Source organism: Bufo gargarizans, chromosome 8 (assembly GCF_014858855.1).
Source record: "Bufo gargarizans isolate SCDJY-AF-19 chromosome 8, ASM1485885v1, whole genome shotgun sequence".
Taxonomy (NCBI): domain Eukaryota; kingdom Metazoa; phylum Chordata; class Amphibia; order Anura; family Bufonidae; genus Bufo; species Bufo gargarizans.
In genome coordinates, this window is record NC_058087.1 from 60,972,982 (window position 1) to 60,988,722 (window position 15,741).

General features: G+C 51.1%; 1 protein-coding gene across 1 annotated transcript in view; it reads right to left on the reverse strand.

The window, feature by feature from the left end:
• Positions 1 to 371: 371 nt before the first annotated feature.
• LOC122945830 (putative methyltransferase DDB_G0268948) overlaps positions 372 to 15,741 on the reverse strand; it is a 219,575-nt gene continuing 204,205 nt past the window's right edge. The window contains exon 10 of the mRNA XM_044305057.1: positions 372 to 465. Within this exon, the coding sequence (XP_044160992.1) occupies positions 378 to 465 (88 nt within the window). The 3' untranslated portion in view covers positions 372 to 377. The remainder of the gene's footprint in view (positions 466 to 15,741) is intronic.

A 15,741-nucleotide genomic window follows, 5' to 3' on the forward strand; every position in this document is an offset into this window, starting at 1 on the left:
AGGAGGCAGGGCACTATGGGGGGGGGGGGGGGGTCAGTGTTAAGGAGTGAGGGGCAGTGGAGTTCACTGTTAAGGCAGGGTGCTGTAGAGGTCACTGTTATGGGGGATACTGTGGATATCTTTTACCGACACACACAAACATCAAATGAAATGGATGAAGTATACCCGTGCAAAGTCGGGTTCTTCTGCTAGTGAACTAATAAAAGCTCAACAAAATGTCTATTTGGACTGCTCTCCTAGGAATGTAGCCGGTTTGGGATAGTCAAAACTGCTGACACACGCTCTTTAATAATATTTTTATTTTACTCATATTAGTACTGTTCAGGATAATATAAAAAAAGAAGACTTCTTATTTATAGATTCAGCAGGCCTCCATCTTAATGTTTGCAAGCAAAGACACAGTAGTGTTTTACAAGCACATTCAGCCGGACAGAATCAGCCTCTTCTCCAAGTATCTCTCGGAATCTGTAACAATAAGATTTATTCAGCAACATCATAGAAATGGCATCAGTATCTTATACATGCTTATTAAACTTTCTACTGTGATATAGGTCTTCCAAAAGAAAATGCATCTTTCTTTATAGGTTATTTTTCAAATACAATCAAACTGCCTAATAGTAAATCTGTTTTAGTTGTTTATACCAACCAATTTCAACCAATTTGAGCTCAGTTTTCATTTTTTCAGAGCCTTGTAAGAACTGAAAGCTGAGCTCTGATTGGTTGCTATGGGCAACTAAGGCCGATTTATTAGTCAGTTTGAGAAGAGTGGCCTATTGTGTCAGCAAATAGTGATTGCGGAAGGCTATGTGCGAAGCAGATCGATTAAGGAAACACAACAGACCTTTGCCAATAAGAACCCAGCAACAAAACCAGCTAAACATCGTATTATTCGGAGTCCAGTTCAGAAAACGCCAAACTGGCTCTGTTACAAACATGAAGAAACCGAGGCCTACATCGATCAGGATGGCTGAAGTTGTGCATTAAATTCAGCAGCAGATTGCATGTAGCCCCCAAAATTCAACTCAAAGACAGTTTCAGCAAGTTGGTGTATCATGAACGGCATGTCAGCAAGTGCAGAAATCTCTGAACCTGAAACCATGCCGAATAACGTGTGTGCAGGAACCGAAAGAGTCTGACAAAGATAAACGCGTAAATTACTGTACTTGGTTGCTGACAGACATTTGGAACCACTGCTGTACTTCATGACCGACAAAGCTTAGTTTAGTTTATCAAGTCACGTGATATCCCAGAATACAAGGTTCTGGTCTGCTGAAAATCCCCATTTGACTCATGAAACAGCACTTCATGACCAGAAAATTGGCATTTGGGGCTTAGTGTCAGGAACACGAATGGTGGTCCCAATTTTCTTCAAATAAAGAGTGAATGTCGCAAATTAACCTGGACCTCTTTGAACAGTTTTACAACAAACACCAAAAGAAAAAATGACATGCGTTTTCGAACAAGATGGGTCAACATGTGTAACACCCCAGAGTGGTGTCACCACTACTGCACCCTGCTACTATCTCTAATGGGCTAATATAAGGTCATCTTATGTATAATGTATATCTGTCCAGGTCCTATACACTGTGCATTCCTAATCTCTGTCTTAGATAGAATGGAACTTACCATTCCATTCTAACCCCCCTCTGGAGAGAAGTGGGCTAGTCACACTTCCTGCAGGAAGGGTGTGAACCAGTTAGAGTTAGTCTAGTTCACCCCCATTTAGGGGAAGGGTGTACAGGGTCATGTCTCTGCTGGACGTGCCCATGCCAGCCAGAGCACCCTAAGCTCTGCTGGCCATGGAGGCTGAAGCATAGAAGCCTTAAGAGCCCGGAGATTAATTCCTCAGCTGAGACCAAGTCCGACTAAAGAGAAGTGCAGCATACAAAAGAAGCCGAGTTATACAGCCAGCCTGTCAGTACAGCAGAGTCTGAGAGAAAAACAGTCGAGTTTGCCAGCCAGTTTAATGCTAAAGCCTGCTGAAACCAATACAAAGCCTGAAACTGTCTGGAGAAATGTTTATTCATGTAAAGCTGCCATTGATGTTCATCTCAAGGTCTGAACTCAAGTTATTATTTCAAATCCCTCAATTATTCCCCCTATTTATTGCTTCAGACCCAAAGCCTGGGGTCCACTGGTATCCAGGTAGGAGAACCGTGACTTAGAGACATTTTAGGCCGCAACATACAACTCAATATTTCCTACACCTGGGACGCGCGATAGAGGGCCCCGGGGGAAGGCCACCCGTTGCACATGCCGCACTTCACAGAACTCACTGGCACCAGTTCATGAACTGTTTACTGAGTAGCGAACTGTTCGCAATGGGTTATATCCACAACATTCCACCAGATTTGTATACATGTGATTTTTATAGGTGGGGAAATTTAAAACAGTGTCCGCTAACCATCCACATCCCCTGGATGAAATCAAGGAGAACATTACAAGCACTATCCGCAGCAGCAGCAGCCGCCAACAGAATCCTACCAGCCCAAAGATGCATAGACGTGAACAGGGACCACTTCCAGCATCTTTTGTGACGTGTGGGCAATAAAAATAAAAAATAAAAATCCACTTGCTCGTTCATCATGTCATACCATCACTGCAGGGGGCTACTTTTTTGTAGGATACCTTGTAGTATTGTGCAACATGATGATTTTCCTAGATATTTACATTTGTAAGCACAGGGTTTTTAAGGGAGTATTTTAATGCATTATGTCCACTACAAATGGACAAATTCCCTTCTTCCTATTCTATCCCCCATTACATTCTTCCAGCCTTCTACTGTATGATATCACACAAGTTTACATATGGCAGTTTAGGAATTAGTAATTTCTATAATTCAGTAGCTTCAGTGGTGGTGTGTTCTTAGGAGGCATATGGCTGCCTCAGTGCTGGAGCAAACTAGTGGGGAATAGGCGAGTGGAATTTTTTTACCCTCTGTTAATCTTTTTCGGGGCTCTAATTAACATTTGGTCTAAGGGTCAGAAATAGAGTTGAGCAGACACCTGAAAGTTTGGGTTCAACGGGTTTGGCCGAAGTTCGCAAAAAAGTTAGAGTTCAGGACCCAAACTTGACCCCGTACCCTATTGAAGTCAATGGGAACGCGAACTTTGGAGCACTAAAATAGTCATGGGAAGGGCTAGAGGGCTGCAAAAGGCAGCAACATGTGGCTAAGAGCATGGCAAGTGTTCTGCAAACAAATGTGGATAGGGAAATGACAATTATGTAAAAAAAAATAAAAAATTATCTTGATCTAGGAGGAGGAGGTCCATATGGAATAGGAGGTTGAGGAGCTGGTTGTCAGAACCTCCCAGGGAGCCAGTAGTGGGATGAGGAACCCACTGGCAGTAAGCAGCTGACAGCCCAGAATGCGGTACAAGTTTAGGGATAATCCAAGAGGGGTAGTCAATGTCCAATCCGGGTCGAGGCAGGCAGCGAAGGTTCAAGGCGGAAGACAGTCCAGGGGTCAGTAGCCGGGAAGGATACAAAGAAACAACAGGCAATAGAAGGATCTGCAGGGAGGCTAGGTGTTCACCATAAGGTGGAATAACTCAGCAATGAACCAGAGCTCAGGCCAGGTCTTTATAGCCAGGGAAGGTAGGAACCACCCTCCCCAGGAACCAATGGCAGGCGAGGAAGGTGGAAGGTGTGTACTGGGAATCTCCCTCAGCAAGGCTCACACCTGACAGCCGGATAATGCAGGAACTCTATGCACCCGGAAATGTGCGAGCAGCCTGTGTACTGCGCACACGCCGTGCACCCGCACCTCGGGCACCAGGTGTTCTACCGAGCTGAAGGGGAACCCGTGCCCTGCGCCGTGCCCGTGGTCCCAGAGTAGGGGTAACACCCCCTGCTTCCTGACAGAGCCCCCCACCAAGGAACGGCCTCCGGACGCGACCCTGGGAAGGCCTCTCGGGGTGAGCCCGATGGAACGCCCGCACCTTGGCGGCCGCATGGACATTCCCCAAGGGCTCCCAGGAACGCTCCTCGGGACCGTACCCCTTCCAGTGGATGAGATACTCCAGGACCCCACGCCGGCGGCGGGAGTCCAGGATCTCCTGGACTTCATACTCATCATCGTTATTCACCTGGATGGGAGGTGGTGGAGCAGGTGCCCGGTCCGGGAATGGGTTGGCACGGTGTGGTTTCAACAAGGACACGTGGAATACCGGGTGGATTCCCAGGGAAGTAGGCAACTGGAGCTTGGCTGCAACATTGTTGACCATACTCACGATCTCAAAGGGACCAATGTAACGGGGTCCCAGTTTTCGGGAGGGACAGGACAGCTTGAGGTGCTGTGTGGAAAGCCACACCTTGTCCCCGTCTTTGTACCTGGGGAATTCTGTGCGTCTACGGTCTGCCTGCATCTTGTGCCGCTGCTGAGCGGCCTGGAGTTGTTGCGTTAGGGTCCGCCTCAGTTCTCGTAGGAGCCGGAGCCGTTGAGCCACTTCAGGCACTGGGACATCAAGGGGGAGATCCGGGAGAGTTGCGGGATGATAGCCGTAGTTGGCATAGAATGGTGAGAGCCCGGTGGAGGAATGAAGCTGATTGTTGAAGGAAAATTCCGCGAAGGGGAGATGGCTCACCCAGTCGTCTTGTAGATGGGATGTGTAACAGCGAAGGAACTGTTCGAGAGTTTGGTTGGTCCTTTCGGTCTGCCCATTGGACTGGGGGTGATAGGCAGAAGACAGGCTGCGAGTGATATGAAGGCTACGGCAAAACTGGGTCCAAAAGCGGGAGGTGAATTGTGAGCCCCGGTCTGAGACGATGGAATCAGGGAGCCCGTGCAACCGGAACACGTGTTGGAGGAACAACTCTGAGGTTTTTTGGGCCGTCGGGAGACCGGAGGTCGGAATGAAGTGGGACATCTTGGTACATCTGTCAACCACCACCATGATGGTGGTACAGGCTTGTGAAGGCGGTAAGTCCACAATGAAATCCATGGCTATGTTGCGCCATGGAAGGGTTGGCACTGGCAGAGGCTGTAATAACCCAACAGGTTTTGAGGTGGGACGTTTGTAGAGTGCACACACGGAACAAGACTCTATGAAGGAGCGTACGTCGGCTGCCAAAGAGGGCCACCAAAACTGACGTAGGATGCATTCCATGGTGTTGCGCCTACCTCGGTGGCCTGCTGTGGGGTGGTCATGGTGATGCTGTAGTACAGGCAGTCGCTGGGAGACTGGGACGTAGATCCACTGTTGGTGGTAACAAAGCCCCTGCTTCGTTGGCAGATGGGCTGCCTCCTCTGGAGCTGGCATGCTGGCCCGTCGGATCCTCTCGATCAAGGAGTGTTGGGTGGCTAGAAAGTATGCGGCTGGCAGGATCGGTTCCGGAGGTGCAGGATCGGCCTCGGAGGAGCACATACGGGACAAGGCATCAGCCTTGCCGTTCTTGGATCCCGGTCGATAGGTAATCTGGAGGCGAAAACGGGAGAAAAAGAGCCCACCTGGCTTGTCGAGGACGCAGTCGCTTGGCACTGCGGAGATATTCGAGGTTGCGATGGTCGGTGTACACCACCACAGGGTTTTCGGCTCCTTCCAGCAAATGTCTCCATTCCTCCAGGGCGTCCTTGATAGCGAGCAGCTCCCTCTCACCCACATCATAGTTGCGTTCGGCCCCGGTGAGTTTGCGGGAATAAAAGGCAACGGGATGGAGAAGCTGCTTCTCCCCTTGGACCTGGGAGAGAACAGCCCCGATAGCCCCCTCGGAGGCATCGGTCTCCAGAAAAAACGGGCAAGAGGCGTCCGGTTGTACTAGTATAGGTGCCTGTGTGAACAGCCTCTTAAGGTGCTGGAATGCCTGTTGGACCTTCGGGGTCCATTCAAACAGGGTGTTGCTCCTGGTCAGAGCAGTGATGGGAGCGCAGATCGCTGAAAAGTTCCGAATGAATCGGCGGTAAAAATTGGCAAAACCAATGAACTGCTGCACCATCCGCCGATTGCGGGGGACAGGCCAATTCTGGACGGCCTGGATCTTCCTGGGGTCCATCTCCACTCGACCTGGGGATAGGATGTAGCCCAGGAACTCAATGGACGAGACTTCGAAGGTGCTTTTTTCAAGCTTGCCATAGAGACTGTGGGTCCGCAGACGCTGGAGCACCGATTTGACATGCCGTTCGTGTTGTGGCAGTGATCTGGAGAAGACAAGGATATCGTCCAGATATACCACAACATGGGTATCCAACAGGTCACGGAAGAAGTCATTGATGAAGCACTGAAATGTGGCAGGGGCGTTACAGAGCCCGAAGGGCATGACAAGGTACTCGTAGTGCCCAAACCGTGAGCGGAATGCTGTCTTCCACTCATCCCCCTCCCTGACACGAATCAGATTGTAGGCCCCACGGAGGTCGATCTTGGTGAAGAAACGGGCATCCTTGACTCTGTCCAGCAAGTCGGGAATGAGAGGGAGTGGGTACCGGTTTTTCTTGGTGATGTCGTTCAGGGCCCGGTAATCGACACAGGGCCGGAGACCCCCATCTTTTTTTCCCACAAAGAAGATGCCGGCCCCAACTGGAGAGGTCGAGGGACGGATGAACCCCTTCGCTAGGCTCTCCTCTATGTAGTCCTTCAGGGCCCTGGTCTCGGGTTCGGACAGATTGTACAAGCGCCCGTACGGCAGTGGGGCTCCAGGGAGCAGGTCAATGGGGCAATCATAAGGCCTGTGTGGCGGCAAGGCGTCTGCTCCTTTTTTTTCAAAAACGTCTGCATAGTCCCGATATTTGTCAGGTAGTCTGTGTTCAACGGTGCCCAGAACCGCAGGAGGGCTTGGAGCCGGAGACGCGTGAACAGGAGAACCGGAGGGGGGCGTGAAGGTGATGGAGCCAGAGGTCCAGTTAATCGTGGGGTTGTGTCTCCTAAGCCAGGGGATGCCTAAAATGACTGGAAACAAGGGGGAAGGCACGATGTCCCACACGATCTTCTCGGAATGGTAAAGGCCGATGCGGAGGAACAAGGGATGTGATTCCATGGCGATAGGTCCCGTCTTTAGGGTGCTGCCATCCACCAGATGCAGCTGGGATGGGTTCTTCTTAGGGCGCAACGGGATGCCTAGTTGGGAAGCCAGATCCTTGTCCATAAAACAGCTGCTTGCGCCCGAATCAATGATGGCAGAGAGATCAATATTGTTGTTGCCCAGCTGCAGGGAAACAGGGATGGTGAGATGAGACGAGTTGTTATACATAGGTAGGTTAATGCATACCGTGGGTGTCTCCGGCCTACCTTCGGTAGGTTTGATGGGACAGTCCTTCAGGAAATGGCCCGGTTTTGCGCAATATAAACACAGATGCAAGGTTCTTCTCTTGGTTCTCTCCACCGTGGACAGGGGACCCCGAACAGCCCCGATCTGCATCGGCTCCTCCTGGTTACCGTCTGCTGCCACAGGAACAGGAAGCCTTAAGGGTTCCGACCGGCGCTCCGTTAGAGGCGGGGTCTGTTGTCGCTCCTGTCGTCTTTCCCGGAAGCGGCGATCCAGGTGGGTTACTGAGTCCATCAGGCCCCCCAAGGAGCCCGGCACCCCAATGCGGGCGAGCTCATCCTTGAGCTGCTCGGACAAACCGATGCGGAATTGGTCAATCAAGGCCACCTCGTTCAAGCCCGTATCCGGGGCTACCTCACGGAATTCCATGATGTAATCCTCCACTGGACGTCTGCCCTGGCGGAGGGTGCGCAAGGTACCCCTGGCGGTTGAAGAACGCAGGGGGTCATCATAAAGTCTTTGCATAGCTGCGGAAAAGGACTTCCAAGATGCCAGCACTGGGTCATCGGCTAGTAGGAGTTGGTGCGCCCAGGTCTGGGGAGGCCCTGAGAGCAAGGAAATTGCCGTGCGTACCTTGACGAAGTCCGTGGCATATGTACGTGGCTTCAGGGAAAACAACAGCTCGCAGGAGATGATGAAGGAGCGGTACTTCCTCCGATCTCCTGAAAACCGCTCAGGGAGGCTGACTGACGGCTCGCTAGAGACCACTTCCAGGGTGCGCGCCGGCGTAGGGGGAGGCGAGGGTGGTAGCGCGGTGCGCTCTGCGATGCGCTGCTCCTGTGTGGCAACCCTCTGCAGCAGGTGCTCATGACTCGCTTGCATCTCCTGAAAGGCCTGCGTCATGAGGTTAAGTTGCTGGGTCATGGCCGTCATGGGATCCACTGCTTTTGCGGGTTCCATGGTGAAGGCTGAGTTATTATGTCAGAACCTCCCAGGGAGCCAGTAGTGGGATGAGGAACCCACTGGCAGTAAGCAGCTGACAGCCCAGAATGCGGTACAAGTTTAGGGATAATCCAAGAGGGGTAGTCAATGTCCAATCCGGGTCGAGGCAGGCAGCGAAGGTTCAAGGCGGAAGACAGTCCAGGGGTCAGTAGCCGGGAAGGATACAAAGAAACAACAGGCAATAGAAGGATCTGCAGGGAGGCTAGGTGTTCACCATAAGGTGGAATAACTCAGCAATGAACCAGAGCTCAGGCCAGGTCTTTATAGCCAGGGAAGGTAGGAACCACCCTCCCCAGGAACCAATGGCAGGCGAGGAAGGTGGAAGGTGTGTACTGGGAATCTCCCTCAGCAAGGCTCACACCTGACAGCCGGATAATGCAGGAACTCTATGCACCCGGAAATGTGCGAGCAGCCTGTGTACTGCGCACACGCCGTGCACCCGCACCTCGGGCACCAGGTGTTCTACCGAGCTGAAGGGAACCCGTGCCCTGCGCCGTGCCCGTGGTCCCAGAGTAGGGGTAACACCCCCTGCTTCCTGACACTGGTGGATGTGGCGGTGTATGTGGAAGCGGCGGTGGAGGAAGAGTAGGTAGCCAACACAGTTTTTTGTTTATTTAATTTATTTATTTTGTTTAAATTTGGGTAGACACTAAAACGTTGGGAAATATAAAAAATAAAACAAACAGAAAGTGCGCTGGAGTACAACAATGGCTGGGTGGGGCCGGTATACATGTCTATTCTTAACAAGGTACAGACAAATCCTGTGGGATCCCTGCCTGGTTCATTTTAATAGCTGTGGACAGGCGGCTGTGCTTGTCTGTGATAACCCCCTCCTGTTGTGCTATACAAATGTTCAGACAATACACTGGCTGCAGGGCAGGCCAGCACCTCCAAGGCGTGAAGGGCAAGCTCAGGCCATGTGCCCAATTTGGAGACCCAGAAGTTGCAGGGGCAGACCCGTCTGTCAGTACGTGTAGGCATGTGCACACACACTGCTCCACCATGTTGCTGAAATGCTGCCTCCTGCTAAGACGTTCCATATCATCTGGTGGTGCTGGTTGTTGTGGCATGCTGACAGCTTTTCTAAATTTCGGCCATGCTAACCCTGCCTTCTGAGGTGCAGGTGGTGCCCCAGCTGCATTGGCGACCTCACCCTTCTCCTCTGCCTTCACCTTGTGCTTCCACTGTGCCCCCACCATCAGGTGGGAATGCCAAAAGCAGCGCGTCTACCAGCGTGCGCTGGTACTCGCGCATCTTACGATCACGCTCCAGTGACGGAATTAAGGATGTCCTTCTAATGGGGATCCAGCAGTGTTGCCACCCAGCAATCAGCACAAGTTAGAATGTGGGCAACTCGGCAGTCGTTGCGGAGACACTGCAGCATGTAAATCGCTCATGTGTGCTGCCCAGAGGCAACGAAAAGCTGTCCTCTGTGGGAGGTGTATCGTCTGTGTCCTCTGTATCCCCCCAGCCATGTACAAGTGATGGTCATGAGCCGGTTTCGGTGCCACCCTGCTGTGAACATGGTTCCTCCTCCTCCTCCATCTCCTTATCCTCCAGAACTGTGCCCTGGCTGGACAATTGTGTACCTGGCGTTTTTGGGTGCAACCCACCCTTGGAGCCACTTGTGAATGACTGGCCTGAAACCCTATGAAATGATCACTACCTCCTCCTCCTCCTGTGCCACAACCTCTTCCATCATCGCCCAAAACATTTTTTCAAGGAGGCATAGAGGTGGATAGTAATGCTGAGAACGGCATTATCGGCACTGGCCATGTTAGAGGAGTACTCGAAACAGCGCAACAAGGCACACAGGTCTCGCCTGGAGGCCCAGTCTTGGTGGTGAGGCGGTGCTGTTCCGAAGAGCGACTCACCCGTGCCTGCTGCAGCTGAAACTCCACTATCGCCCAGGCCAGCATGTGCAAGGTGGAGCGGGAAGACCAAAGTTACGCTGCAGCACTGACAGGCAAGCAGCAGGGTGAGAACGCCAAAAGTGCGCACAGACTGCTTGCACTTTCTGCAAAAGCTCAGACATATCGGGGTAATTTTTAAGGGACCTCTGCACCACCAAATTCAGCACATGTGCCAGGCAAGGGATGTGCATCAAACCGGCTAGTCCCAGAGCTGCTACGAGATTTCACCCATTATTGCATGCCACCAGGCTGGGCTTGAGGTTCACTGGCACCAACCACTCATCAGTCTGTTGTTCAAAGCCCGTCCACAGCTCCTGCATGGTGTGGGTTTTGTCCCCCAAACAGATACATTTTAAAACTGCCTGCTGTTTATCCCTGGCTGTGCTGAAGGTGTTACGCTGACCGGATGAGGAAGCAACAGGAGGCAAACTGAAGCGCCCTGCAATCCTCGGTAGTGGAAGGACATGCGCCAAACTGCTATCCGCCTCAGGCCCAGCCACTACTGCATTTACCCAGTCTGCTTTTAGGGAGCTACAACGTCCCTGAGCATTCTTACTTGTCCACATATCCATAATTAGGTGGACCTTGCCACAGATTGCGTTGCGCAGTGCACACATCATTTTTCCCCCCACTTGGTTGTGCAGGGAAGGGATGGCTCGCCTGGAAAAGTAGTGGCGGCTGGGAACGTTGTACTGTGGGACAGTTAATGCCATAAGGCTTTTAAAACTCAATCTCCACCAGACAGAATGACAGCATTTCAAAGGTCAGACATTTTGAAATTCTGGCATTCAAGGCCAGGGATCGCGGGTGGGTGGGGGATGTACTTTCTCTTCCGTCCCAGTGTTTGGGAGATAGATAGCTGAACACTTCCATGGGCCATTGTGGAGATATTTGGTGACCCAGGTGGTGGCGTAATTGGCAGATCCTCTGTTTGCGGGGTGCCAGGTGGCACGGTCATTCCAGAGGTGGATGAAGCAGATGAGGAAGCAGGAGGAGCCAGAGACCTTTCTTGGTTTTTGATGTGTCTTCTCCACTGCAGCTCATACTTTGCACTTAGATTCCTGGCCATACAGGTTGTGATCAGGTTGAGAACGTTTCTTGCCTCGCTTCAGGCTCTGATTGCACAGCGTGCAAACCACTCGTGTCTTGTCAGCACAATGTCTGAAGAACTGCCACACCAGGGAACTCCTTGGAGCTGGCTTTGGTGTGCTCGGTCCCTTGCTTCGGTGGGCAGTAGGAGGCGTACTGTCTAGGAGACAGCAGCTCAGCTTTTTCACCCTGCTCCCTCTTCTGCTGTGTTGGTGGCTCTGTGCGACCACCGCCTCTTCCCCCGAACTACACAGGTCACTCGCATGACCTTGATTCCATATGGGGCTGAGTACCTTATAGTCCTCAACATCTTCCACCTAGTCTTCACCCCTGCCCTCCTTGTCTGTCTGCACACTGCAGAAAGCCACAGCAGTTGGCACCTATGTTTCTTTATCATCTAAGATGTGCTGCGGTGGTCATCCCATGTACTCATCCTGAAACTTAAGTGGTTGGATATCGGTGCACTCAATCTCTTCTACTTCTGGGGCAGGGCCATGTGCATGACCCTGGGAAACCCTGCTAACAGTCATCAAAAAGCAGAAGAGACTGCTGCATGACTTGGGGCTCAGACTGCTTGGCTGATTTGCAAGGGGGTGAGGTGAAGGGCTGCAGGTGCCAACTCTGATCTTTCAGCAGGAGACTGGGTGGGAGACAATGTGAAGGAACTGGAGGCACTGTCAGCCACCCAATCTACCATCGCCTGTACTTGTTCTGGCCTCACCATTCATAGAGCTGCATTCGGCCCTACCAAATAACTCTGAAGGTTCTGTCGCCTACTCGCACCTGAGGAAGGGGTTTCACTTGTGCGTGTAGCTGGCACAGATCGACCACGTCCTCTCCCTGCAACAGAAGCTCCACCATCAGCACCACGACCGGGGCCACATCCCTTATTTGACACTCTTCTCATTCTTTGCGTTCACCCACCAAACAGATTGTTTATGTCAACGCGTGGGTCACTGGAAAGGCAGCCTAACATGAAGTCAGCTATGTGTGCCAGAGTACCAACCAAGACTTTGCTGTCATCATCAGGAGGATGACTCAATCTCCTCATACTCTTCCTCCTCTTCTGCCCATCCACGCAGAACAGATGGAATAAAACTTCCATGAGTACTACCCTCTGTAGTGGAGGCAATAGTCTTCTCCTCCTCCTCTTCATTGTGCCATTCGCGTTGAGAAGATAAACTGAGGATGGTCTGGCTATCACCCAGTGTAATGTCTTCTCCCATTTCCACCTCTTCCACATGCAAAGCGTCGTCCTTAATTGTGAGCAGTGAGCGTTTGAGTAGACACAGAAGTGGGATGGTTTTGCTGATAATACTGTTATCACTGCTCACCCTCTGTGTGGATTCCTCAAAGTTTCTTAAAACCTCACAGAGGTCAGACATCCATGCCCACTCCTTGCTTGTGAATAGCGAAAGCTCACTGGAAAGGCGACGACCATGTTGCAGCTGGTATTCCACTACTGCCCTCTGCTGCTCACAAAGCCTGGCCAACACGTGGAACGTAGAGTTAGAGGACATGCTCACATTGCACAGCCAGGGAAGCTGAAGATTTGCGGAAATGTGCACATTAGGGCTGCACGATATAAATCGCAAAATTAATTGAATCGCGATAATCGATAAATGCCATATGGCTGACCCAAAAATGCAGCGATTATATATGAAGAGGCCCCGCGCACATAACTGGCTTTGTGTGTAAAGTATTTTACTAGTGTGTGAAACAAGCTCTCTCCTATTGATAACAGGTCCAGCCTCTGTACTCACTGTCACGATGAATGCTCGGCAGCGAGCTGGCCGGCCGGCCGGCGCGTGACTGACGTCACTTAGTAACGCTCCTGCTTCCTAAATGACGTCAGTCACGCGCCGGCCGGCCAGCTCACTGCAGTGCATTCATAGTACTGTGACAGTGAGTACAGAGGCTGGCCATTTTATCAATAGGAGAGAGATTGTTTCACACAGTAATAAAATACTTTACACACAAATCCAGTTATGTGTGCAGTTTAGGACACATAGGGCCATGAGGGGGAACAGCATAAGATGCTATATGTCTTATGCTGGCCCCCCTCATGGCCCTATATGTCCTCCACAGATCCACCCCATAACGCGTCCTCCACAGATCCACCCCATAACAGCGTCCTCCAAAGATCACAGATCCACCCCATAACAGCACGTCATCCACAGATCCCTTATAACTGTCATACCCAGCCGCGTCAGCGGCTCATATGGGAAAATCCAAGCAAATAGACCTCTAGCACAATTCCCTTAAAATATTGCATCGCATATCGTTATCGCAATTTTTAGGGCCCTAATCGCAATCACACAAAATTCCCATATCGTGCAGCCCTAGTGCACATGTGGCACACCTTCACCAGTAGCTCAGGCAAATTGGGGTAGGTTTTAAGAAACCGTTGAATCACAAGGTTGAACACGTAGGCTAGGCATGGGATGTGTCTTAGCTTGCCAAACTCCAAAGCCGCCAAGTTACGGCCATTATCAGACACAACCATGCCAGCCCTGTGGCGGTGTGCTATTTGTCACCAAACAGATCAGCTTAAGCATGGCCTGTTGACACTTCCCCACTGCAGTGCTACACTACTTCCAGCTACCGACTGATGGCTGACTGGTGGTGGAAGTGGAAGAGGAAGTGGAGGAGGGGTTGGAGCCACTAGCATAGGTGGTGGCAGAAACCCTGATGGAATTAGGGCCCGCAATCCTTGTCGTCTGTAGCACATATCCCATCCCAGGGTACTACTCACTCCCGGCCTCCACAACTTGCACCCATTGTGCAGTCAGTGAAATGTAGCGTCCCTGGCCACAAGCACTTATCCATGTGTCAGTGGTTAAGTGGACCTTCCGAGTAACTGCATTGGTCAGGGCACGGTTGATGTTACTGGACACATGCTGGTGTAAGACGGGCACGGCCCATGAAAATTAGTGGCTGCTGGAAACTACGTAATGTGGGACTGTTGCCAACATGACGCTGTGGAAGGCCTCAGTGTCCACAAGCCTGAATGGCAACATTTCCAGGGCCAGTAATTTGGAAAGTTGCGCATTTAGTGCTATGGCCTGTGGGTGGGTGGCTGGGTATTTGCGCTTGTGTTGAAATGCCTGGGGTAGGGACATTTGTACGCAGCTCTGGGATACTGAAGTTGATGTGGTTGCTGATGGTGCTTGCAAAGGTCCAGGTGCAGGGCGGAAGGCATGCGGGCCTACACCTTCGACAGGACTGGCCAGCACATAACACAGGGGAAAAGGAGGCAGTGGTGTGACCCGCAGACAGATTATGGACCCAGGTGGTCGTCCCACTAATTACAGTGCTTGGATGCCATGTGGCGGATCATACTATTCTTTTGTCGTCCGCATTTTCCTAAAAAAAAAATAAAAAAAAAAGCCAGACTGCAGAACACTTACCCCTTGGCAAGGGAGATTTCTGCAAGGGGGTGCGCCATGGAACAGTTACGGGCCTGTTTGGTGTGACCCGCCTTCTTTCTTTTGCCACCCCACTGCCTCTTTCAGCCTGTTGCAGTGCATTAGATCCCATCCCCTCTGTACTGCCGTCCTCTCTCGGCTTTCCACCTTCCCAGGTTGGGTCAGTGACTTCATCGTCGACCACCTCCTCTTCCACTTCCTCACTCTGCTTATCCTGTTGACTTGTTGACCTATCGACTACCTCAGTAATTGACAACTGTCTCATCCTCTTCATCAACCTCTTTAAACAGTCATTTCCATTGGCTTATTGGCAACTGTGTCTCATCATCCACCTCATAAAACAGTAATTGCCATTACCCACCATCATCTTCTTGTGACTGTGGATGCTCAAGAATTTGGGAATCGGGGCACAAGATCTGTCCCTCTTCAAGCATGCTTGGCGAGAGGGCCAAATCAAGGAATGGCACTGAAAAGAGCTCCTCAAAATATCAGAGTGTAGGATCACTTGTTTGCCCAGACTCTCTATGGTGGGAGGAAGGAGGATCAGTGTAAGGATTGTGTTGAGCAGACCCTTGGCTACTGAGACAGGACTTGGTGGAAGACAGGGTGTGCTTAACCGACTGGAAGCATTATCTGCTGAAATACAACAGACCACCTGGTCGCACTGGTCTTTCTTCAAGAGTGGTGTCTTGGGCCAACCTGCAAACTGGGACATGAAGCTAGGTATCGTGGATGATTGTTTTTCTTGTGCTCTGGCAGCAGGCAGTTTCACCGCGCCCAGGGCCACGGCCTCTGCGTGCACCATCCGCATCATGGCCACTGCCCTGTCCTTTACTGCTGGCCTTTATCATATTAAATGTTATATATGCTTGAAAGTCTGTCACACGTACAGTAGCGTAGGGTTTGGAAGTTTAGATGCAAACAAATTTAAAAAGGTATTTGGGATGGAAACGTCACACAGGAGATATCCCACAGATAATGTCAATGCTGTCACCAGCAGCATAAAAAATATTAAAAAAATTACAGGGAATGTCACAGGTATTTGGGATGAGGAAACGTTATACAGGAGAAGTACCACTGGTAATGTTACTGTCCACAGCGTCTACGAAAAA